This window comes from Haliotis rubra, unplaced genomic scaffold (assembly GCF_003918875.1).
Source record: "Haliotis rubra isolate DU_JTF1 unplaced genomic scaffold, ASM391887v1 Scf349, whole genome shotgun sequence".
Taxonomy (NCBI): Eukaryota; Metazoa; Mollusca; class Gastropoda; order Lepetellida; family Haliotidae; genus Haliotis; species Haliotis rubra.
In genome coordinates this window covers 331526-358158 of record NW_025767023.1, presented here as the reverse complement: position 1 = coordinate 358158, position 26633 = coordinate 331526, and the positions used below count along the sequence as shown (strand labels likewise).

General features: G+C 37.6%; 2 protein-coding genes across 3 annotated transcripts in view; one reads left to right on the top strand and one right to left on the bottom strand.

Annotated features, from left to right (window-relative positions):
- The window catches only part of LOC124284950 (isoleucine--tRNA ligase, cytoplasmic-like), a 58983-nt gene extending 43776 nt beyond the window's left edge, over window positions 1-15207 (bottom strand). The window contains 7 exon segments of the mRNA XM_046721081.1: window positions 1069-1197; window positions 1807-1891; window positions 2936-3070; window positions 3374-3493; window positions 4450-4606; window positions 11735-11859; window positions 15040-15207. Coding sequence (XP_046577037.1) covers window positions 1069-1197; window positions 1807-1891; window positions 2936-3070; window positions 3374-3493; window positions 4450-4606; window positions 11735-11850 — 742 coding nt within the window. The 5' untranslated portion in view covers window positions 11851-11859; window positions 15040-15207.
- A 207-nt stretch (window positions 15208-15414) lies between these two features.
- On the top strand, window positions 15415-19469 carry LOC124284949 (protein kish-B-like). Of its 2 annotated transcripts, XR_006900678.1 has the most exons (4): window positions 15415-15536; window positions 17704-17835; window positions 18841-19140; window positions 19174-19469. XR_006900678.1 is itself a non-coding variant. In XM_046721080.1 (3 exons), exons 1-3 carry the CDS (start codon window positions 15527-15529, stop codon window positions 18921-18923), a joined length of 225 nt encoding a protein of 74 aa, XP_046577036.1. In that variant the 5' UTR covers window positions 15415-15526; the 3' UTR covers window positions 18924-19469. The 2 variants fall into 2 exon arrangements, 1 of the variants encoding a protein (XP_046577036.1); XM_046721080.1 differs by having other exon boundaries at window positions 18841-19469.
- The last annotated feature ends 7164 nt before the right edge of the window (window positions 19470-26633 follow it).

Below are 26633 nucleotides of genomic sequence, written 5' to 3'. Positions count from 1 at the left end.
CGTCAATATTCAGAAAAATCATCATCATTCAAGCGTGAACAATCAGAACACCGATGTGACCAACTACAACAACCTATACAATCCACACACAAAGCGTGTGGATCAGCAGTGGAAAAGTCGCTACTGATCACAAAGGTTGCGTTTCTTAGAAGAACTTCGATTCAATTTATTTCCCATACTGACAATCAAATGATGTCTGAGAAAACAACATACATCCACTCGGTGTAGCGACAAGAAAGAGAATGACAGGCACAGAGCGTCACGTGATCATCTGAGCAACCTGTACGATTATGAGATGATTGACAGGTCGTGCTATCGGTGTGGGGGCAGAGGTCAGGGGGGTAGAGGCCAGAAAGCTTTGATTCAACTTAGCCTAGTTTCCACACATGGTCGTAGAAGAAGAGAGGTGCATACCGTGAGATAGGATAAGTTTCCAGCTATATGGCGGCAGTCTGAAAATAATCGAGTCTGAACCAGACAATCCAGTGATCAACAGCATGAGCAGTTGGGATATTATGACATGCGTCAACCAATTCAACCTGCCCACCCAATCACATTAGTCGCCTCTTACAAGCATGGGTTGCTGAAGGTCTATTCTTACACGGAACTTCATGGGTAGAGATCTATGATTCCCGTATGAATGTCCATAAGCAGCCAAATGAGTGAGTGAGTTTGGTTTTATGCTTTTAGCAATATTCCAAGCAATATCACAGGGGGGACACCAGAAATGAGCTTCACACATTGTACCCCCGTGGGCATGACGAGTGAACGCTTTGACCTCTAGGCTACCCAACTGCCCCTTGAAGTAGCCAAGAAACTTGATTACAACCATGAATAAGTTATCAATAACAGTTTCAGGCCTTTGACACACTGGATCACAGTTTTCTCTGTTTATATTTCAGCCCTACTGATACATTGATACATTGAAATAGATACTTATTTTCAGATGAGCTGGCAACTTATTGTAAAAGACCCTCAATATTTACAAACATTAGACAAGCAGAATTTACTGACAAAACTTTAGCCACATGTTTATAGAGGTCCTGAAAGAGATGAAATCTCACTGACCTTTAACTCTGACATAGTCCAGGTCTCCGTTGACACAGCATGCGAGGTTGCTAGGCAACGTCCATGGAGTGGTTGTCCAGGCGATGATGGACACATCTGGAGTCTCCTCCAATGGGAAACTGATGATTACTGAAATATACGACACCCAGATATAAGTGATGTTGGATTTGTATCAGTGACAATAACTCATGTTGGCTGAACCATGAGCACATTTTGCCATCCAAAATGAAATAAAGAATCTCAGAATTTACAGCTTTATGATGGTGTTATGTAAATAACCAAGTCAGGCCCAGACAATCCAGTGAGTGAGCTCAGTTTTACGCTGCACTCAGTTATAGGCGGCGGTCTGTACATAATCAAGTCTGGACCAGACAATCCAGTGATCAACAGCATGAGCATCAATCTGCGCAATTGGGAACCGATGACATGTGTCAATAAAGTCACGTGCCTGACCACCCGATCCCGTTAGTCGCCTCTTACGACAAGCATGGGTTACTGAAGATCAATATTCCAACCCGGATCTTCACGAGTAAGACAATCCAGTGACTGGATCAACACCATTGGGGTACTATGACATGTACCAACCAAGTCAGCGAGCCGACCACCCGATCCATTAGTTGCGTCTTACAAGCATGGGTTATTGAAGACCAATTCTAACCCGGATCTTGATGGATTTTATTATCCACAGCCGAAGTAGCTGAGTAGGAAAAGAGAGTAAACAGTCTCAGGGGAACCCACCAGCAGGGTCTGTGACCTCCTTGTAGTTCTGTCCCGACTCGAAGTTTGACAGGGGGGTGTTGCAGGCTGTCGAGTAGGGCATCACCTAGGAAACAAGCAGATCAGAGATCAGAGTGAGAGAGTGAGTGAGTTTGGTTTTAGCAATATTCCAGCAATATCACAGCGGGGAACACCAGACATGGGCTTCACACATTGTACCCATGTGGAGAATCGAACCCGGGTCTCCGCATGGCGAGTGACCGCTTTAACCTATAGGCTACCCCACCGCCCCTGATCAAAGGTCAGAGAAGACATCAGTGTCCAGTCAGTATGGTCAGGATAAAATGTCATGAACCAGCCTGGACTAAAGTGAACCAGACCTTTATATATTTTGACACTTTTAGGTCTTCTTATCTTTTTAAAAGTCAAGTCAAGGTTTGCTTTTCTTCAAATTCTTATGCAATAAATACCTCATTGAAACATTAGTATCATTAGTGCACAGATATGCAAATCACAAGTGGCAGGAACAGTATGTGACGAAGGAGTGTGTCCATGTCTCACCAGCTCTCAGTTGACATTGTGGTATGTGATGTACATAATAGCTATAAAATCCAGAAGTTAATTGATAGATAAACATATGTGACAGTGTCTCGAGACAAAACACAACAAGAAGATAAAGTCATCAATATCAGTAACAAAAATCTGTAAATAGCAAAAGGCCCCACTTCAGGTTCTTTGATATATCTACAAATTCTTTCACAAAAATATTGAACGGTTTTGGAGTTATGCTCCAGAAACGAAGCCCACCCCTCCCTTTAAGACTAAGTCCAATATGTTTCCATGGAAACAGAGAAAAATAAAAATGACAATAATCTGTAAATAGCAAAAGGCACAACCTTATGTTCTATTTGATATATCTACCAATTTTTGTTATTTTAGTTATGCTCCAGAAACAAAATGATTATGGACGGACGGACGGAGAGACGGATGAGGCGTCAACTATATTCCCCCGCATTACATGCCGGGGGGATAAAAAAGGCAGGGCTGCAACCTGCTAAAAATGCCTCAGGAAAACACTGCAGACAAATTCAATGATCATACTGATAGGTAATTTCAAGGTAACACTCTGAACAACTGGTATTTAGCTCACCTTGTAGCCCTTGTATACGAGCCCCTTGTTGTAGAGTTGCTGGAACACCCACCAGATACTCTCCATGAACCAGGGGTACATTGTCTTGTAGTCGTTCTTGAAGTCAATCCAGCGCCCTAGACGAGTCACAATGGTCTGAAACATGAAGCAATGTTGAAATGACATTCTATGGATGCCTTACAAAATGTACATCATTTGTAGAGATGTATTAGCAGATACAAATCTCAATTTCAAGTTGACATCTTTTTAGCAGATGCTTAGAATTTTTCGAACTTCCCTACCACCACCACTTTTTGTTCTGTGGATGTCTAACAAAATGGAACCATAACAAAAATCAACATTTGTGGAAACATATCTGCAGATAATACATTTGTTTCATGTCAGCAATTTTCAAACCATTCATGAGCAGAAACTTGGAATTTTTCTGACTTCCCTTACCTCCCACTCGTTGGAGTATCTCATGACGATCTTGCGGCATTCAGCGTTATAGGCCTCGATCCCCATCTTTGCCACATCCTCGGGTCCTTTGATGCCCAGAGTCTTGTCTATCTCATACTCCTGTAATCAACACAGTACAAACACATTTAGATCATCAGGAAAATTATAACCGAATATTCAAGCTATATGACAACAGCCTGTTAAAATGTCAACTACTTGACTTTGAGCAAGATATATTTTATAAGATGTAAGTAATGCTGGCTCGGTGGGTTGACATGTAATCAACTATGATATCAAACCTGACCACTCAATAGTCAATATAGTTTATGTTATAATGACAGCCTGTACCTAACTTGACTGGCATATTATGTAAATATTCAGATACAGCATACATCTTGAACACTGCAAACTAGTGGATGATAAAATATTGAGAAAAGTCTCAGTGACACAACCAACCACAGTGTTGTGCCGCGAGCACGGCTTGCGGGAGTCAAGCAATAATTTTTCACATGCTGCATAAAATTTCTTACAGCGCGTCCCTAATGAAGCGTCCTATTTTAAAAGAAACCTACCTTCAAAGAAAGTTATCACTTTATCAATATGCCGTGAATAAACATATTTTTCATCTGCAATACATGACAAACAAGATGTTCATGCCGTCATTTTGAATGCATTAGCTCGCGGCCAATCAGATTCGTCGTTGCATATCTTTGTGTCAGTTTTGCATTGAAAACTATTCATCAGCCAATGAAATAATTTGTTTCATATTTAGCTTACACATGGTCGTCAAGCATGGCAGAAAGCAGGCCGACCAAAAGGCAGATGCGATGAGGAGATATGGTGGGTGATCAAAATAAAACTGATGAGAGAAACTTACCTGAGCATGTTCAACCTGTCAAAGTTCATATTTAAACATGTTAAATTGCAGTGATTTTATTATTATGTTTTCTTTTCTATTTCTATGCATTGAAATTTTCAGGGCCCTACATGTAGGGGCCCTTGGCACCATATTTCCCCAAACCTAGAAACATCAAACCTCATCTGAGGCCAAGTTACATCTGATCTTGTCCACCTACCACTGGCAGTCCGTGGCAATCCCAGCCAAACCTCCTCTCAACATGGAAGCCGCTCTGATGTGCCCACCGAGTGGCAACATCCTTGATGGTTCCTGCCAGGATGTGGCCATAATGTGGCAGCCCTGTTGCAAATGGTGGCCCATCATAGAATGAAAACCTGGAAAGTAAAACATAAATTTGACTGACTGACTGACTGAGTTTAGTTTTACGCCGCTTTTAGCAATATTCCAGCAATATCACGGCGGGGGACACCAGAAATGGGCTTCACACATTGTGCCCATGTGGGGAATCGAACCCGGGTCTTCGGCGTGACGAGCCAACGCTTTAACCACTAGGCTACCCCACCGCCCTACATAAATTTGAAAATAACTCAGAAGAAAAGACTGAAAGAAAGAGAACGTTGAGTGACTGAGTTCAATTTTACGCCACACTCAGCAATATTCCAGCTATATGGCGGTGGTCTCTAAATAATCGAGTCTGGACCAGACAATTCAGTGGTCAACAGCATGAGCTTAAATGTACAAAATTGGGATATGATATCGTGTCAATAAAGTCTGACTGCCCGATCCTATTAGTCGCCTCTTATGACAAGCATGGGTTACTGAAGATCAATTCTAACCCGAATCATCACGGGTCAAGAGAACTTTGAATTATAGGGCGATGCAAACTAGTTTGTTGATCAATGTTCAACGCTGCCCTTTGCAATATTCCAGCTTTATGGCAGTGGTGTCTGGACCAGACAATCTGATGATCAACATCATGAGCATCGGTCAACCACGTCAACAAACCTTACCATCTAATATTATTTACACAAGCATAGTTTGCTGAAGACCAATTCTAACATGAATCTTCATCATGTTTATGGGCGGATGAAAACTAGTCAAGTCTCAAGTAACCCCAACAAAATAAGAAGGGAAAAACATAGGTAATGTGTCAGAAAAAAGCAGAGTGTGCATCATCAACCCATCCACAAACCATACACATGGATAAGCACAGTAAGGGGAGGAAACTCTCAACTAACCGCGGTGGTGGGGTAGCCAAGTGGTTACAGTGCTAGCTCGTCACACCGAAGACCGGGTTCAATTCGGCACATGGGTACTACCGGTAGTGGTGGTCCGATTAATTGAAAAAATAGAAGATTGGTCGCAATGACTAAATGACCAAGCAATCGATCATGTTTTCTCATAATCGAACACAAACAATTCTGGAACACTTTTTGCATTAACAATATTTTTCACACGTTGGTTTTGTCTGTTACATTTCATGAACACAACATGCTCGTTCCAAGTCACAACTGAATTTATTTTAAAGACGACAAGAAATGTATGTTCCTAACATACTAGTCATCCTTTAAAGATGTGACATTTGCAAAAATCACCCCAAGGAACTGCATGTATTTTCTTTATGTTTTTACGCATTAACAAAAATAACCAGGAAAATTTCATAAATGACGCTAACCAATTATTTTCGATGATTGATCGGTTGTAATGAACCAGTCATCAATTACAAGATTTTAACCAATTCCCAACACTAATGGGTACATTGTGTGAAGCTCATTTCTGGTGTCCCCAGCTGTGATATTGCTAAAAGCGGCGTAAAACTAAACTCACTCACTCAACTAACCACATACAGGTAAACTGTCACCTATCATGATGAATATCATGATTATGTACAAAGGCCTTGGTTATTGTGATTATGTGAACTATTACTTAGTTGAGTAGAGGATGGGCTCCATAAGTTTTCTAGATTAATTCCAAACTTCAATTTCATCCTTATAATATGTACGGATAACAGTTATTTTCATACTCAATTAAATAGTCACAAATAGTGGTTTAAAAAAGGAATGAACAGTTTAACAAACATGTCAAAACTGAAATCATCTGAATGACCTCCAAATATTCTGGTCTATCCTCGAAAGTGGTTTATTGTCCACAACCGGATGATTCAGGTCAATCTGTTTATCAGATACACATTCAAATTCAGCTCCAAAATATATTTCTAGCAATACAAGACAAATCTTATGGATAACAACTTCTTGATTTATTTTACACAACGTTTCTGGGCTAGTTCTTGCCCTTCGTCAGGTGGATCAAAAGATATTGATCCACCTGACGAAAGGGCAAGAACTAGCCCAGAAGCGTTGTCTAAAATAAATCAAGAAGTTGTTATCCATAAGATTTGGGTTGTATTACTACACCAACTTCTAAATGCCTTTGAAGAATTTGATATTTGTAGCATCCTAAGTGACATAGGTCATGCTACAATACTTAATAGAAGTGACTATTGACGGGGAAAACAACTATTGTGATAGCGATAGTCTATTGCAATAATTTTCTTCTCCTTGAATTGTCACATTTGAAGTCATTTGCCAAATGAATGTATAGTTTATAGGAAATATAAACAAGTTGAAGTAGTTTCAGTCCCCTGTAATAACTGACAAGAAACTCAGATCAAGTGAACAGTTAAAACATAAACTTATTGTTATTTACAATTTCAAACTCAGAGTCGCATGCCGTGTTTGCCGCCATGTTTGTTTAAGAGGTATTAGGGGCGAATAACTCTAAATTAAAGTGAACGAATGTGGCACATCCTCTTTTTCGCACTGTGCATTTATCAATGGAAGTCAATTACTAAACCATCGATAGTCACACATACTATCAATGTTCCGACAGTTTTTGGTTTCTACCATTGATTAATTGCTATCGGAGACTCAGCAGTTGCAATTCATCGATAGTTTGACGTATCTACAGCAACCCTGGGTGTGATAGAATGCCTATGCTTCCATTGGGAGACGGTGATTTCGAAGCCCAAACTGGTTCGTAGACGGTGATTTCGTAGACGTCTATTAATAATTGAATAATAGTATTTGCTAAAGATACTGTAGCGTTTGTACAGGTAAACTTTGTCAGCGGATCAGACAAAATTAGTCTACTCATCATAATTTCCCAACTGTTTTCGTTGTTGTGGGTGGATTAACAGGATTCACTGAGTTGTTGTGAATGTTAATTAGGAGGTGGTGAGTTGTTTTGATTGTGAAATACTGTGTGTATATTGAAGTGTTTTCTTAAGAAGTGTTTTCTGCTACTTCTTTGCTGGTCTGCGTAGTTGAATGTTACATGGGGTTTTCGTCACTGACGATACTTAACTAATATATATATTTTAATTTCACCAAACTGAATTTAACATATAAGCGGCCTATGATTTGTCGGAATTTGTCAAACGTGGACCGCAGTTAAGCATATTTTATTTTCATCACCGATCATACTTACCTAATATATTTTATTTATTTCACAAAATGCTACATTTTCGTTTACATTAAAGTCATAATATCGATTTTCATCATCATTGATGTTGAACTTTCCCCATTTTTCTAACGTCTACGAATCCACCGCTCAATCCGCCTACGAATCCAACAGATTTCCACGTTTACGAGCCAGTCTGGTCTACGAATTCACCTACAGCCCTTCCATTTCATATGTTGATATTATATGATCATACATTTCAGACATCACAGATATAATATTGGAGGACAGACACTCAGATAATATTTTGTTAATGTTTACATATTTCTCAGCAACATAACTTAATGCATAATTGGTAATGCCTAACAGGTTGTAAATCAATGAAATGTATCACAGACCGTGTATTGGCAGGGCTACAGATAAGGGGCGTACAGGCGTAATGTACGCCTCAAAATCAATTAAGTACGACACAATATCAGATTTCAAGCGTATCGTGTACGTACATAAATACCTTCATACGTGTTATCGTGCAAATGGAAATCTATTTCGGATAAATACTTGTTAAGTTTCTTTTGCGAAGCACGATTTGACACATAAGGAAACACCGACAGTAGGAATCCCTTGCGTTGCCATGCAACGATATGCGTCACTATTTTTCGATTGGCTAAAAACTACACTGTTCCTATTTATATCCAGTCGGACCTGACATTTCCGCATCACACAGTCGTTCAGTTATTTCTCACACGTCTTCAAATACAAATACATGGTTGAAAATAGTGATCGATGAATCGTGCAGACAAACCACATCAACTCGCTCACACAAAAGCATGTCAGTACTCCTTCAAAATTCTCAGTACACCTCCACTTGCAATATGATGTGTAAGTACACTCACACCCCCAAAAGTTATCTGGAGCCCTGTATTGGGATACAATACTGTACTGCAGTACCACTTCCCAACTGCTTAATCATTCACAAGTCTTACTTATAGGAGCAGCGACATTTCCTTGTGGACTATCACTTCAACGTTTTAGGAGATGGCCAACCTGCTTCAAATTTGGAAAATATATAAAAATTATTTATAACCCTAATACACTGCAGTGATATGATCACAGGTCCTTTCAAGCTTGAGCATACATCGGTGACCATGTGTTCTGCTGCACCCTGCCTGATGCAACACTTTCTACACCAGGTGTGCACTCAGACACAAAGTATCAACATCCAATTAGGTTTGGACACGCTCCAGCTACTTTCAACAGGTGAATCCAGGTGCGGATCACAAACTCAAGGAGCAGACACGGATCAGTAAACAGAGAAACTGTTGAAGAACGCAAATAAATCTGATTTTCAAAACCAATGTTAAGTGAAACATAGACGTCACATTCTTATTAAATGTGAATAATTTGTCATGGACATGGATGGGGTACATAGTTAAAATATATGTCTATGTCAGTCTAAACTACAGATTGACTAGTGGTTGAGTGTAGCCAAGGTGGTGGGTGTAATACTTTAGAAAAAACATTAGGCCAGACCAATTTTATTTCTTGTCTTATGGAAAGCTAGCCCTTGTTTTGTTTTAAACATATTTTATTCATGAGAAAAGGATTGGGTACAAGTTATACAACTTAGAACACCCTCTCCGTAGTATTTACATAGTATTATTTACATTCATTTTACAAGATGGACAGAGAAGAACAGAACAGAAATATGGGAAAAAGAGGAACAATTGCAACAATTAAGAAAATCGTTTTGAATGACAAATATATGTTTGAACAATTTTAAATATGTTTTGATTTATGTGAACAGTCAGATCTACATTGCCATGTAATAGTACTCATAGGTTATATCCACATTTGTAATGCTGCGTAAATTAATCATCATGGTAGTTCTCTGTACTGTATATAATTGACAGTCAAATAGGTAATGATAAGAATTTTCACAAACATTTCCACAAGAACAACTTGGGTTATCTCTTAAACCAGCACGGAATAGAACATAATTCAACTGACTACACATGTAACGTAGTTTTGTAAGGATGATGTTAGTGATTCTCGGTCCAGAATCAAAGTATTGAGGAGCAGTTTTATGTTTTATAACAATATTCGATATAAAAAGAATTCAATGACTCGCTTTTCTCACTTCAACTGGAAGTTCATTCCACATTCTAATTGTGGATGAAAAAATAAGAATCATCTGAAAATTTTAATTAAGAGAAAGGAAGTGAGACATCATCAGAGTTGCGAAGATTATAGCTACATTTAGACGCTTACGTCCCCAGGAACAAGATCAATAAGGTACGATGGTGCAATATTATTCTGTATTTTGTAAAAAAGGCGAAGTTTACGCTTTCTCCTACGTTCTGCTAAAGATTCCCAACCAGTTTCATAATACAGATGTTCATGATGAGCATATTTAGGTAAACCTGTTACAATTCTTGCTGCTTCTAATTGCAGTTGTTCTAATTTATTTGCTTGATATTGAGCACATCCATCCCATTCTTCACACACATATTCAAAATGGGGTCTTAGCTAGCCTTTAACAGCGTTACTGTCACAAGGTTTCCATATCAGTCATAATACAGCTTTAGGGCTACTGTAGATTATGTGATGGCCAAAACCAGCGTAGGAAAACATTTAATGCTCAATAGCTCAACGTGCACTGTCATTCATTTCCTGTCCGCAGAAAGAATGGCTAACCAGAAGAAACAAAGCGGCTAAGTATTAATGTGTTCCTGTAAAAGTAACAAGAAGACAAAGTCATCAATATCCCCTGCAATGGCAAAATACTCTTCATGATTATGTCTATGAGTTATGATTATGTCAAATATTTAGGTGTGTATATAGAAAAGTGGAAGGAGAGATTGAAAGGTTTTTAAAGTTCTGCTCCAGAAAGCAGCACTATCACCAATTTCAGTCAAACTTGTTGCCATGGAAATGCCAAAAATATTTTATTCAGAATTCCAAAACTACCAAAAGGCACCAGTACACCACCAGATCTATCTATGTGCCAAGTTTGGTGAAGAAATAGTGAACAGTTTTAGAGTTCTGCTCCGGAAAAGAGCACTACGACAATTTCAGGCTAAGTCAAACTTGTTGACATGGAAACGCCAAAAATATTTTATTCAGAATTCCAAAACTACCAAAAGGCACCAGTACACCACCAGATCTATCTATGTGCCAAGTTTGGTGAAGAAATATTGAACGGTTTTAGAGTTATGCTCCGGAAAAGAGCACTACCACTAATTTCAGTCTAAGTCGAACTTGTTGCCATGGAAACGCCAAAAATATTTTATTCAGAATTCCAAAACCACCAAAAGGCACCAGTACACCACAAGATCCATGTATGTGCCAAGTTTAGTGAAGAAATATTGAACGGTTTTAGAGTTCTGCTCCGGAAAAGACAAATGTGCACGGACGGACGGACTGACTGACTGACTGATGCACGGACGGAGTCCATTTTAATACCCCCTGCAAAACGCGTTGCGGGGGATAATAAAACCATGCAACTGTGAAATACTCCTCCTTTTATTTCCATTTGGTATTTTATTCCTCAAATTTAAATTTGACGAGTGAAATACCCCTGAGTTAAAATAATTATCTGATAAAGTATGATAAAGGGGCCCAACAGCAATATCATGACCTCATCTCTTAAAGTGTCTTTGATGCCCCCCAGAGCCTTTCATTGTGTCTATAAAGTTTGAAGCCTTCAATGAAAGTCAGAGCTACAGATAACTTTTTGGGTAATTGAGTTATGTACTCACTTGTGTTCATCTCAATTGGTATCCTAATTTTACTTGAGTACGGTAACCAAAGAAATTGTACCCACCTATTAAGCAACAGACTTAATAGGAATTGAGTTTCAACATAAGTATTTGCGTAATTTACGCAGATATGCAGCTTATCTATACCTCTGGAAAGTTCAACAAATACTAATAAAACTAATACTTTAATTTACACATTTGTTTACTCGATCAATAAGATTCTACATGTATTTAAGTTTTCACTCATCACTTGATCATAAACATCTGTGGAGATCACCCTCATACCTGGGCTTTCCCTTGGACTGCTTCACTGATGTCTGGAAGGCGTCTATTTCTTTCCAGAATTGGAGTATTTTCTCTTCCTCTGCGGGGAAGTTGATATGTTCTGGCACACTGGCCATTGTGGATCTCTGAAACCGGAACAAATAATTACAACATAACAGATCTAGTAACCACTAGCTCCACAAAACATCTGCAAGATACCTACCTGCCTACAAAACATATGTTCCTATTCTACAAATAAACAACTTTGATACCAAACCATTCGGCTAAATGTAATTTATGTATTATTTGGGATCACATTTTTCCCAGTAAGTACAGATTTTCTTATTCTGATTGATTAGTTTAATCATTTCTGGTATTTGTCCTGGATATTAGCATAATGTAACACTCTGCTTACTGTAATGACTGTGTGAATCCTATGTACCTAAAACATTAAAACAAAAAACTTGACACTACCAAGAGACATTATGAAGATTATCATGTATATTAAGCAAACAGATTTATTAGGTTTGAAATGATACACCAGTGCTTCATGAGTTTTCATGAGACCACATCATGCACAATACAATTTTTCAGTATAACTATGAGACAATACACTTGCTAAAATACTATTAATTTAGTGACACCTTCCAACCTCAACATTTACGTCAGTCAAATATCGCAAAATAATTTTTTTCTTGGTATTTCAAGGTCACCACTGACAAAAGTCGTGATAAACTTGTCTCCATGGTTACCGTTTCCTTTTGAACCAGGTCTGACATATTTATAGTAAAGAAGTTTCCTTGCGATTTCACATGAATATGCATTTTGTGATACATATCGTGATTGAGTTTGGTTTTACGCTGCTTTTAGCAATAATCCAGCAATATCACGGCGGGGACACCAGAAATTAGCTTCACACATTGCACCCACTTGGAGAATCGAACCCAGGTCTTTGGCCTGACGAGCGAACGCTTTAAACACTAGGCTACCTCATCGCTCCATACATATCGTGACCTTGCTATTCAGTCCTAACATTTATACATGCAGGGATAGAAATACTTTTTTTTCTAAGTGTGCCCTAGGGCACCAGACAAATATTTTTATTTAATATGTTATTAAAGCTTAATCAAGCCTAGTGATTTTGTTGTGTTTTTGCTCTATAAATCAAGCAGTAACTCGATTATAAGTAGTTTTTGGTTTAAAAATACTTCATGCAATATATTGCAATACATATCGCAATACATGCTTTCGCATCGCAATATATCGCAATATGAAAATTCTCTGCAATACCCACCCCTAGTAAACATACCATATTTCCTCTATTAAACACCAGGGAATATATTTCCTTCAGACACAGTTCAACCCCAGTGGTTATTGCATAGATAATAATTGGGAGAATTCCATGCAGAAAACCTACCTTGCCTTTACCTGAGGTCTATGTTTACTGAAGAAAATAAGGAACAATCAAACATCAATTGTCAGATTTTAATGGGTCAAACTTTCGGTTGTCTCAAAGGAAAACCTTGGTCTATGTGTATTCCTTCTATAGTCATCACGTTGCCCTTGTCCAATCTGAGAGTACTCGAAGTATTTAAAGCAGTGGTCACATCTACGGACATGCACGTAGTTGACCGTAGTGGGTGATGAAAGTAGTAGGCTGTAGTCAACACGTATTTGACTATAGTTAAAAGCAGTTAGACGTATTAAAGCGTAGTTCAACATAAATCACTGAAGATAATACTTTGAACTTCAGCAAACCCATAATTTGGCCGTGGTTAGACCCCCAAAAATTCAACATGTTCAAAATATCTCAACGGTTTAGCTTGAATGCCAAGACCCTACTGTTTCCGTAGTTTGAACGCAGTTGACCCTAGTTCTCCTAGTAGATCATAATTGACCTTACTGCACCGTTGTGGTGAGGTGAAATTGGGTTTAACGTCGTGCTTGAGAATATTGCGCTCATATGACTACGTGCATGCGTATGTGCGGCTGCTTGTACTAGCCCAGACTGAAGCTGGTTTTATAGTGCTAGCCCACTGAGATACCACGCCGCAGTGAAGCATGAATACCCAACTCAGACACATTATACTGACTCCGAGCTGACCAGTCCTTGTTATACCCATTAATGCCGAGCGCCAGGCTGGGACCAACAAGTACCATATTTTAACATCATTTGGTATGATGCGGTCGGGGATCGAAACCCACGACCTTCCACTCTCTGGGCGGACGCTCTAACCACTACACCACGGAGGTGGTCTGCACCGTTGTGGTGACCGTAATAGACTAACATGGCACTATGATCAAACTATGGTTTACTACATTAATCAATTCAGTCCAGTAGAACAACTTTCATGACCATAACTTGGCACAAGATATATATAAATGACCCTTTGGATTGATGGTCAAGTGTTGACAGTCAAACTATAAAGATCAATATTTGGAACAATGATCCATGACTTTGGGGTGCACTGACAATCAACCAGGATACTACATACCTGTCAACTCTCACGCATTTGGCGTGAGTCTCACGCTTTATTGACAAATGTCACGCTCTCACGCCTCCAAATAATAATCTCATGCATATCTGGTAGCCAAAAATAATTTCAAAATTAATACGCATTTTCGTTCGTTTTTGCGTAAAGTTGAACATTGAAAGAACGCCTGAATGAACGAAGTACTAAATGATGTTTATGCGAATGATTCGGCTTATTATTATTTATTAGCATGCATCTTTGAGTGTCAAAACAATGCCACCACAAGGCTCCAAATGCTCCTGAAAATCACTAAACTTCATTTTCGGGGGCGGGGGGCTTCGCCCTGAAGAGACCCCCCACCAGGGCATCGCCCTCGACATGACCCCGGCTTATTTTTTTCAGTCTCACTCCAAACCATCTTTAGGGGTTGACAGCTCTGATACTATGACTGACCAGTCGCTTGGGAATAGTTTACTGGATGCACATTTTCTATTCTATTTAGCACCATATGGAGGATCAAACTCATGTTGCCAGCTTTCAGCTAAGCTAGGATCATGATTTAACCAAAGGAGTCAACACTCACCATGTCATCTCTGTGCAATCACAAATAATTAGTGCTGGCTGAGGATCGAAACGGCATTTGAGATTTTTGAAATGACAGTCGCAGTGTCAGCCTCAGTCAAAAAGCTCGATATAGGCTACGCCCGGTAAACTCTATTGTTGCCGGATATCTGTGCACTAGTTCACCATTTGATGGCGAGATTGGGTACATCACAATAATACTTGCTTTATCCAAGTACAGTCAAGCAGGTGGAGAACATGGCGATGCACTGGTGACAGATCACAACTCACCTTCAAGACAGCTTGCTAATCTAGCGTTCAATGGGCGCAGACGACTTTATGTGGGTCTATAGCACATTCAATCTGAGGCAAGTTTGTGCAACAATGACAGACAATAGTTATATATATTGTGTTGACGTTGCATCAGCACTAACCGGCCGACATGTGCGCCTGTGTTATTTCCGGTTAAAGAGTTATGTTAAAATGAGTATTGGAATGTAAACGAAAATGGCTATTTTGTATGCATGATTAAACGGATTATTACATACCCTTTCCTAAAAATATATTCTATATATCAGAGCACGTGTCATCATTAGACTCCGAAGCATTTTTACATTTCTAACCCTCATCATTTTTTTTACACACTTGTCAATTCATGTTTTGTAATATTGCTAGAATTAGAAGCGAGTACTTCCTGTTGACACGCAGAGGCACGAAAACAAACTTCTTATGCCTCAAACAGTCCAGTTTCTGAGCAGTTAATTACCTCTCTGAGATAATGACGAATGGTAAATATGTGCTACTTAATATTTTAGTTATTCATACTTTTCTGGGAAAGTAAGATTACTTATCGACATTCAGAATGAGATATGCTGGAACTAGTCAATGTGTTCTTGATGAACTTGGCAGTTGATTTAGTGGAACATTCTCATTCCCACGATTTTGTTAATTTTACCGATGGCATTTATTATTTTAATCTCCAAAGCGTGCTTTTGTTTGACATTATTAACAGTCTTTATATCATAAACAAATGTACCCAATATGTAAAAACAAATTGTGTTAACTTAATGGCATGACCCAGTATTCTGCTGTCCAGAGATGCATTATAAAGAGGGCAGCCATCGTAACACCCCACTGTAAAATGTATCAAAAAGTAACATTCACCATTCAAATATCTATCTGATATTCTGAATTAGTTTCATTTTCCATAATCAAGTTGAAATTTGAACATAATTTATGGTTCTAACTTGTATAATCATGATAATCTGGACTTACTGATGTTAGTTTGATTGGTGTCAATGTCATAAGCATTTTTTTATGCTTAAATGTACATGATGTAGCATGGTGTATTTGGGATTACACTTTCTGAGTAAAGTACAGATTTTGGTACTATTTTGAGTTGTGTCCTACCTGGGAATCAAACCCACACTCAGAGACGGGCATCTAATCACCTTGACACGAAGTAGTGATCCAACCCATTCAGCCACCAAAGCTTTCACAAAATGGAAGTCAGACAACTGGTAGTCTAGACCACATACTGTGTACCTGTTGGACAAATGTAAATTGGCACGGCTCCCACGTCTGAAAGCTATGAATACACCATGCCATTTAGAAAGTGGTCAAATTTAAAGGTCACATGCAACGTAAAACACAACCTTGCAGATTCTGATACCTTTCGGTATGGACTTACCGAAACAAATCATTAAAAATGCAAATTCAACTTATAAAGTTGAAAAATAATGCGATGAAAAAAACCGCGCGAAATCAAACGATTCACCAACTTTCCCCAAGCGCTTGTGGGAATTGAAGTGGTTTCAACAGCTGGGCTGCGCTCATAGCACATGCGCAGTGAAATAGGTTCGCGGAGCTTGGAAGCGGGTTGTTCGGTGAATATTCGGTGAAGGCTTTGGTGTGAGCTATTTTTCTAATGTTTTTGTTGATATTTCACAGGCGCGAGCTTTTTATATGTTATTACAGTAGATTACCGATTTAACTGTTTATATAATTTCATTTGTCTATTTCACCACACATTCTTCTTACCGAGTCACTTTCTCAGTTCGATACTTAAAAGCAATGTCATTATTTAGCGTCAACAGAATTTCTAACTGTGATATAGATATGTCGTTGTCACAGACAAAACTCAATGTCTGCCTGCCCGTCTGCTAATGACAATATTCAATACACAATTTCAATCACTGACCACATGCAATTTGAACTTAACACCTATCAGGCTATACACCATAAACAAAACGCATTGATTTATGGCCCAAGTTCGGTCTCTGTCACATTATGTAATTACACAGACAGGCAGGTGTGATACTTGAACACATGACATGTTATGATGTCTGTTGATTGCAAAATGTTATACACAAATAATGAGCATGTATTTACAAAACCAACATCTCTATATATACACACACAATGAGCCGTGAGGGCATCTGCAAATGAACCAGCCGTTACACTTGAGTGCACACCCACCCGCTCTGACTGGGTTCGGTATCCCGGCTGCTTTGTTTCTTGGGAAGTAAACCCAAGTACACAATATTGCACTTTTGATTTGCGATTGTACGCTTATAATTTTGTTTTTATGTTTTTTCATAACCAGCAATGTATATTATATGTCATGAATAAGTGACAATTGTGTTTTAATTATGTTTGATTTTTTGGTTGCATGTGACCTTTAACATGCTATATTTGGGATTACACTTTCTCAGTGAAGGGCAGATTTAGTACTTTCAGGGCAGTCACCGAGGCTTCCAAAAAATGGAAGTCTGACAACTGGTAGTCTAGATCATGTACCCCCAGGACAAGCATTAATTGGCACAACTCCCACAGCCAACAGCTATGAATATACAATATATGTTACATTTGACCACTTTCTCAATGGCACTGTGTATTCATTGCATCATTGCATACAAAGTGTCAATGAAAAATTTGCCATGTTTTACCTTGCAGTGTATTCATTTGATGGACTGTTGGTGTTCGGCCTGCTAGTCGTATGTACATGTGCCTACATGCGACGGGTTCCTCGACTCAAGCAGTGGTTCCTGTCTGAGAAAAAAGGCTTTCTAGGAGTATTTTATAAAGGTGGGTATAATAAAAAAAATCGACCAATTTGACATGTTTTTAGGTGCGATACTGAACATATGTTCTAATTTGAATGTTGTATCTGTATCATATATATATAGATTCAGAAAGGGTGTAGGGCTGGGGGTGCAATATTAATATTTCAAGTGCCAATTACCCAGATGCATGTATTACTGGTAACATTTACATCAAGGAATTTTGTCATCCTGTCATTTTTTGTCATAATTATATCTGAGATTTGTCTTTAAAAAAGTCATCACGACTTCAGAAATAAATGATTAGAATGAGTTGTTTATTGTACAAGAAAACACTTCAGGAAAAACAAGAGAATTGGGGGTCTTTTCATAAACAGGAGGCAATAATAGTTTGGTATTTCCTGAATATTCTTATCATTCTCACATCAATTACCTGTGCCAAATCTTGCTCACTTTTTGAGATGATATATTTGACTGTTCATTTATTCAGGTTGCCAAAATAGATTCCAGGGCCTAATTTCACATTGTATCACTGTTTGTTCTAGCACCTCTTGGGTTGTATTCTCCCAAGGGAGTCCAAAATGAAAATTGAGTGGACAATGATCCATTGCCCAGGGTTTTATTGTAATGCTTTGAGGATGCTATACGATGCCGGTTGCACTCTAATATGGAAGTTATTTTAATTTATTCTTTTTATGGCCCCTGAAGATCCAGGTTAAAATTGGTCTTCAGTAACCCATGATTGTCTTAACAGGATCGGGCGGTCAGGCTCGCTGACTTGGTTGACACGTCATCGTATCCCAATTGCATAGATTAATGCTCATGATGTTGATCACTGGATTGTCTGGTCTAGACTCGATTATTTACAGACCACCACCATATAGCTGGAATATTGCTGAGTGTGGCGTAAAACTAAACTCACTCACTATTCCTATTATGATTATGGGTATTGTTATTATTATTTTGAGAGGGGATGGGGAACCCGCTATCATGAATAGCTGCATTTATTTCCACTTTTTCTCCCTTTCAGCATCTGTTATTGGCACCCGACTTCACACTCCGGTATCTGTCATCTGTATTCTCATGGCATTCTATGTTCTTCTACTCAAGTAACCATGGCAAACTCACCTTTCATTACGTCTCCGCCCAGAGTTGTCTGCTCTTGCATACTCATCCATCATTTGTATCACATTGAATGTGGAGAAGGCATGGACATTACATGGAGAACAGCTGACTGTGGTTGACAGCTCAACTATGCAGAAACTGTGTAATTATGTGAAGAACACGACTTTCTGTGATCACTGTGTACTTACCATGTTTGTTTACAGATGTCATGCCATTCAAAGTGCTGATGTGATAAGAGCTTCTAAAGTTCCAGATTGGCTAATTATCTGCATAAAATATGCACAACAAATCATGCTCACTCTTTACTCACTCACGAAATATGCCTGAAAAATATGACTTTACCATGTTTACTATACTGTGTGTGTAATTACCTAAAGTCAGACATTGTATTTGTATCTTTCGTAACACTATTTCCTTAATGACCATCTATACTGATAAAATGCAAGCATGTCCACTTTTGAGTTTTGGTACAAAGACCTTTCAGTGTAATAAACTTGCAACATGGTACTAAGTTGGGGCAAGTTCATTACATTACCCTAATGATTTGTATCGTCTGATCAAATGCAGGCATCACTCCTGCAGGAATGATGGATGTAAGTGCTATTACCAGGGGTGGAAATAACTTTAAAATTGCTAGTGTACTCCAGACAGTGGCACATGTAAAATAACTTGCCCTGATAATTTGTCCACTATACCGGACGTTTTCTTGTTGATTATTAAAAAAACCACCTAATTAACATTGGAAAGTCAACTGGACACCGGTACAGTGTGATATTCAAATTTGCTTGCCCGACAGAAAAAAACACTGGACTCGGACGTCGGGCAATGGGTTATTTCCACCCCTGATTACTCTCTTTTTCTAACTGATACTTCAACATTTCTTTGTAGAGAACTTCCTTGATACTAAGCAGGGGCAAGTACATAAACTGATGCAAATTAGAAGTCACCTGAACAGAATTTTGAGCAGAATTTATTTTTTAAGCTTTGTACTGATTGGTTACTAATATTCTGGACACGGGAGTGAATATACACTAGTACTCTAATACTACTACTTTAATGAGACATTAAGTTAAAATACTTATGTAGATCTGATGTACAATGTGTAGATGTCTTTGCACCCATTTGAAAGGTATCTTGCAATGGAACATTGGGCAAGTTCATTACTACTTCGATTTCTAGAGCATACATCATGGTACTGTGTATCTTCAGTCTCAACAATGCTTTAGACCAATCAACATGATCACCATTAGTAGCTGAGAACACCTCTCATTGAGATGCTGTCAACATAAAAACCTCCCTAAAAAATAATGCAACAAACATTTGGTTCCGTATCAATTGTGGAACAATGGAATCTTAAACTGATATCATAATAAACACTGTCGTGTTATGTTAAATTTATCTCAGTTATTTCCTTATGTAAAATTTTATTAAATGAAGTAAAGGGTATAGACTGTTCAAATAGAGCCTCACAAACAAGTTCTTCAGTTCAATAAAGCACATTATATACCACAGATACACCAATATCCATGGTATGTTTATTTATGTTGTTTGTAGATGCTAATGTTCATATTTCTGTAGTCAGTGCTCATGTACATCATCATACATATGGGGCTGGTGTTGTGTCTTACCTGTACATAACGGGTCACACCTGTACATACAGCAACAAGGGTGTTGTGACATTACTTTGTGAACATACAAATTGAAGCCATCATTTTTTCCACAGCTGATAGTAATAGTTCCATAGCATAGCGTAGACTAAGGCCATCTGTATTTCATATGTGTTTCTCATCTCCAATCTCAACCAGCAAAATAGTGGGGGTAAATAAAAACACCAAAACACTATTGTTTTAACTTAATTTATTAGGTTTTAAGATTTAGATCACTTGGTAATAGTCTGTAAATGAATTTGTTATGTGAATCAATCGCTTTGGTTTAAAAATATTTTTTAAATGTACACAGATGAAGAAAGATCAAGACTGACTGAGTTTGGTTTTACGCCGCTTTTAGCAATATTACAGCGGGGGACACCAGAAATGAGCTTCACTCATTGTACCCATGTGGGGATTCGAACCCAGGTCTTCGGCGTGACGAGCCAACACTTTAACCACTAGACTACCCCACCTGCCCAGAAAGATCAAGATAAACTGGAGTATGTTCATGAGAAAGTATTTTCTTTATCACATTTATTCCCCAGCAGCGGGGGAGAGTTGAGATAAGAAAAGTTTTTATTATAGGAAGGAAAAATCAGGGTAGTTGGGAGATGGGAAAGACAGAAAAAGATATACAGACAGCCTAACCATGTTGACTGATGAAACTATAGCAGAGGAGGGATTTTCACATTGGATGTTATTCACAGCACATTGTTGTCATGGATACCTGTTAATTGATGCACTAGAGATGAAGCTCACCATATGATAAAACCACTGAAACCTACTGGCAGAGTCAGGTACAGGCTACTGTGTTTTTAAATACTTTGTTTATGGAATTTCCACCTGAAGGAATTATGTGGAAAAACATAGTACACTTTCAAGCTATATTTATTTCAGAGAAAAAATAAATATGTGTTTCGGGGGAAAAATCTTTCAACCTGGCATTCGACTGGTGTAAACCTGGGCCCATATTCTCGAAACGTTTGTAGCCCTAAGAATTCTTAACTGTGTTCGTAGCCAATGTGTTAAGAATGGGCTTAAGAAGTTCGTAGGGCTACGAACATTTCGAGAATAGCTGGCCAGGGCTTTTTTGTAGCATTGAACTACACTTTACAATTACTAAAGGGTTTCACAATATATGATGAGAAGATTTGATTACATTGAACAAACTGATATTAATTATTAATATCTCATTTTTTCTTTGAAGCAGTATCAAGTACTAATAAGCCTTCAAGATGATTTTTACATGACTAACATGCATGCTGATGTTTCATATTGTACAGGTATACAAGAATTGTACATACATCATGTATATTGATGGGAATTGTGTATCAATAAAACAGTTTTTCAAAGCAAATGACTTTGAGCTTTCATTAATAACTTTGAACATTTGAGAGAGGTGAGTATAAATTGAGTCCATGAGGCAAAGGTGGCCCATTCTTCTGTATCTTCAAAACAGACTTGATCAGCAGGTTTCGAATGTAAACAATAAAGGCTGTGCCATCATATTGTTGTAGATATTTTATAAGCTCTATTATTTTTTTCAAGTGCTGGTATCTATACCCAAGGGAGAGAACCATAATAGAAAAATTATGTGTTCTTTGATTAAAATAAAGACGTTTGACTGGCTCAGTTTCTCATTAATGTATCTCTCATTTAGATATGGGATGAATGTTTGCCAAGATTGTGATGGACCAAAGACCAAAAATGGATGAGGCTGGCATTAAGAAAAGGATGAAGGCTGGCATTTACAGCTAAATTAGGGCTACAACAAAGTCTAATTATCTTGCTGAAATAAATACACAGATATTTGAGATATTCCCCTTAAAACATTGGCCCAATGAACATTCAAAATTAATTCCAAAATTTCAACGTTTGACAGCAAATATCTAAAGAATTAATTGTTCCAACACTTCCAAATTTCTTGTACAGATTCCCATTCGAATTCCCAACAATTTTGCCTGATGGGTCAAGTCGCTAAAACGTACTCTTTGGCAGTTATTTTTGTTTTCAGTTTTTCTGAGTAGTTTGCTCCCAAGATGTGCAAATTCTGTATTTGGAGGATCCGCTCGCCTGTCGAAAACCTGTGTTCTGGCTCCGTTTTGGACGATGATATCTAGCCCTCAGATACAATAGATAGATGGAAAGTAAAGCCAAGGAGACCTCATCGTTGCCCACAACTATATTTTTGTTTTACGATGGACACTTTTCAAGATGGCTGCCATGAAGACTATTGATGTCAAACTGTGAAATTTCAATTCATGTATTTAGCAAACACATACACATTTCATAAGTACTTAGACAATATTAAAAATCTGTTCATAAAACTTTGACAAACACAAAATAAACCATATTTAGCTGATGTAGAAATAGAAATATTACAAAGTGTGCACAACAGATGTTAATCTTCAGTAGTTACAAAGAATATGCCAAGGCCCGCATGCACAAAGAGAATTTAGGTTAAGAATGGTTTTCCTTGCAGATCAGTATACACTGTGGTTGGTACCAGGTTGATATTCTCCTTGTACTTTTACTAACCACGTGGACAAGCCCAGGATTTTGTTTTTTATTTTTGTGATTTGAATAAATTATATCATTTCAGTCTGAAATGAAACACAGAAATATTTTGTCAACATTTTGAATTAAAGGAAATTTTGAGTATTTCGATTCTTTAGAGTATGATTATACATACATAATAAATATAATTCAGTTTTTTCAATGTTTTGACATATTCAAATGATGTGGGTTAGATAATATCTATGTAGTAAATATTGTAGTGTCTGAAATTATTTCCACTTTTATACGTTTGTGCATATGACCCTTGTTCCAGATAGAAATATCTGTGTAACATGCAATAGACATTTCATTGAATTATACATAGTATTTGTTAATACATAAAAATTCATTCCCATCCTACCAACATGTTTATGACATTCAATTTAATTAATTTAAGTTTGATGAAAACAACACAGACATTCATCACGAATTATTAGACATTCAATCTCAAAACAGTTGCAAATGTAGCCTTTGTGCATAGACTCAAGGGCTACCATTCTTATTTCATTGTATTTATTTCATTGTATTTATTTTACATATTTTGCAAACAGATACATGTGATTTTTGGACTAAAAAGTACAATACAATCATTTCCCTGAGATTTAGGGCAAAGACTTTTCAATAGTTTGTTATTAACAGATATTTTGTGAAATATCAAGTTTGTTCACCTTTTAATTTCTCTCAGGTCATCAAAATCTGTCAACGAAGTTTTCATAAAAAGTCTTGCCCAATAATACAAACATTTCATCATCATCATCATCATTGACTCTATCATCATTACAAAAGTGTCATCTTCATCTCATCGTAAACTGGCTTTTAAACCCAAGAATACAGTGTAGTCATCTGTCAACACTAATCTGGAGTGAATCAAGCTATGGTCTGACAACTGTGACTACTCAGATTACAATGCACAAATACCAGTAATTAAATCAAAGAATTGTATCATTTCATGTTGGTACATATATTTTCTGCTTTCAATATCAAGAGCTGATCTGATGTGTCACTGTTCAGTGAAGTCTTTAAATGACATTTACAATGAAGCTTGTATCATTTCATATAAGGGAGAGAACTTCAAATGGAGGGCAGGAGGGCAGCTTCTTTAACACGTTTCAGAGTAGTTCCTTACTTGTATCTTGACATCTACAAACTTTCTTCCTTTAGTGATGGAGCTATTAAAACATTGTGCACAAAACATAAAATATTGAGGATGATCAGAAAAACTTTCAGCACTCCATTAGAATTGTCATAAAATTAACATGTTTATGAATTGATAAAAATCCTAAGTACTTCACAAACACTAGCTTGTCTTTGTCAAGCATAAGTCCTTTATCACTTAAATGAAGTCAGATCTATTCAGAGAACATATATTTTAAATGTACAGCCTGACAAATTATTTGCTCTACATTTTCAAGAGGCTATGCAGAAATCCTTCAGTTTTTGTTTTGTATGAGTTAATGAACACTGAAGGGGTTGCTGTTAGCACAGGTACAGATATGTACAATATATTCTGTACACTGAAATATACCCTAAACGAGAAAATGACAGTGTGGAATGGAATCATCCAAGAGTACATTTCTGTATTCTGATTTTGACTAGGGTATATTTCTGTATACAGAAACCCACCTGGGATACACATCCATGCTGACAGCGACCCTTTCAGCGTTCATTAGCTCATGATGAAGTGAAATTATTTCATTTTCAGGACCTTTGAAACAGACAAGTTTTCCAATCAATAATAAGTTTATACTACCTACATGTCTGAATGACAAGATCTATTTTGGATCATGTGATCTAACAAATATTATTCTTCCCATATGGGAGGGAAATAAAATTCTGTGCCAGACAATAAATTCTGTGTTCCCTGCAATGACAGTCAGTCCAGTGTGAAGCAATTTAAATATGAGGTGTAAGTACTTCAGCAGCACTATGCATCCGAAAATGATCATGATTATGATTAATATTATAATGAATATGGTCATAGTGTTTAATTAGTTGAATAATGGTGAACACTGTCGAATGATATATGTACATTGTCGAGTTTTATCTTTTGTCGAGACATTTCCTACTATGAAATGGTTACAGTACAGTACAGAACAGAACAAAATAGTACAGAGCAATGCAGTGCAGTGCAGTGACTGCAATACAGCATATGATATAATCCATTAAAACAGCGATAAAAGGTTTTGTAGCTCACCCGAAGTTCATGGTATATTTGCAACATGAGAATGTAAATTCATTATAAAAGCATAAACATGAATTTTCAAACATAAATATAGAAATATTACAACACAACAAAACAACAACCCTATTTCATAATGATCATGATATTCCACAGCAGGATTGAAATACAGTTTTAATAAATATATTACATATCTGATTCTTCCCACAATGCACATACTGTTTGTCAGATTTCATTACTGTACATACAAAAATGCTGAATAATGACAATTATTGACAATTTCAATATGGCTGCCTGATCTCAAACCTGATACAGACACTTCAAATTGCCATGCACACCCACAAAATACTGAACATATGTTAAAGTACAGATACAACAGAGCTCAATTTAAGGAAATGAAACCTACTTGCACCGGGTGCAACCTTAGGTACTAACCTGTTGCACCAGACCAAAACAGGTTACACCTGTTGCTCAATATGAAATTATATATAATGCTTGAGTTTGGGGTTGATGATTTAGAACATCAATATAACAATAATATTCTGGGTCTGATAATATCATTTTTACTTATTTCACAAAAATTCATGACATGAACAGTAACTGTCATTCAGTCAGTCACTGTCCTTGTAGTCATCAGTCACTGCTTCAAGCCAGTTCCTCATCATTTCCATCTGAAGTCTGTGTTCTTTGAACAGCAAAATATCAACATGCATTGGGTACAAGTTGGTATCGATATGAGGTTCCATTTGCCATTTCAGGTTGCACCTCATTCTCTTCCCACAGAGGTTATTCCAGTCATATCTTCCCACGTAACCTCTGTTCTAATGCGGCCATATTCCCCGGTTCTCGTAAAATCCCTTGGCGACAAAAAATTGCAACACAAATTATCTGCCTTCTTTCTATCCAATCAGAACATGTGTTACATCGACTTAGATCCAATATTTTTGGGGGCCATGGAGTTTGTTGATCAATATGCGAAATATAGATTCGGTATTTCATGTTTAACTGAAAATCAGAAACTAGCAATAGAAAGTGGGGCCACAAATATCCCTCCTCTGATGATGACTTATGTTGATGTGACACACAAGACATTTAATGGCTAGCTTGATGTCAACGAGGGTGATGGAGACAACATTAACCGCCATTACATGACTGAGTTCTGTCTTGAAGAAACTTTTAGCATCTTGCAGGGGAAAATGGTTCTAGTTTTCCCAAAGCATACAGATATTACAGAGGCTTTGCGCGAATGATCACTTTTGAAACAATGTCGCTGATTGCACAACTAAATCTGACTGCAACCAATCACGAATCCTG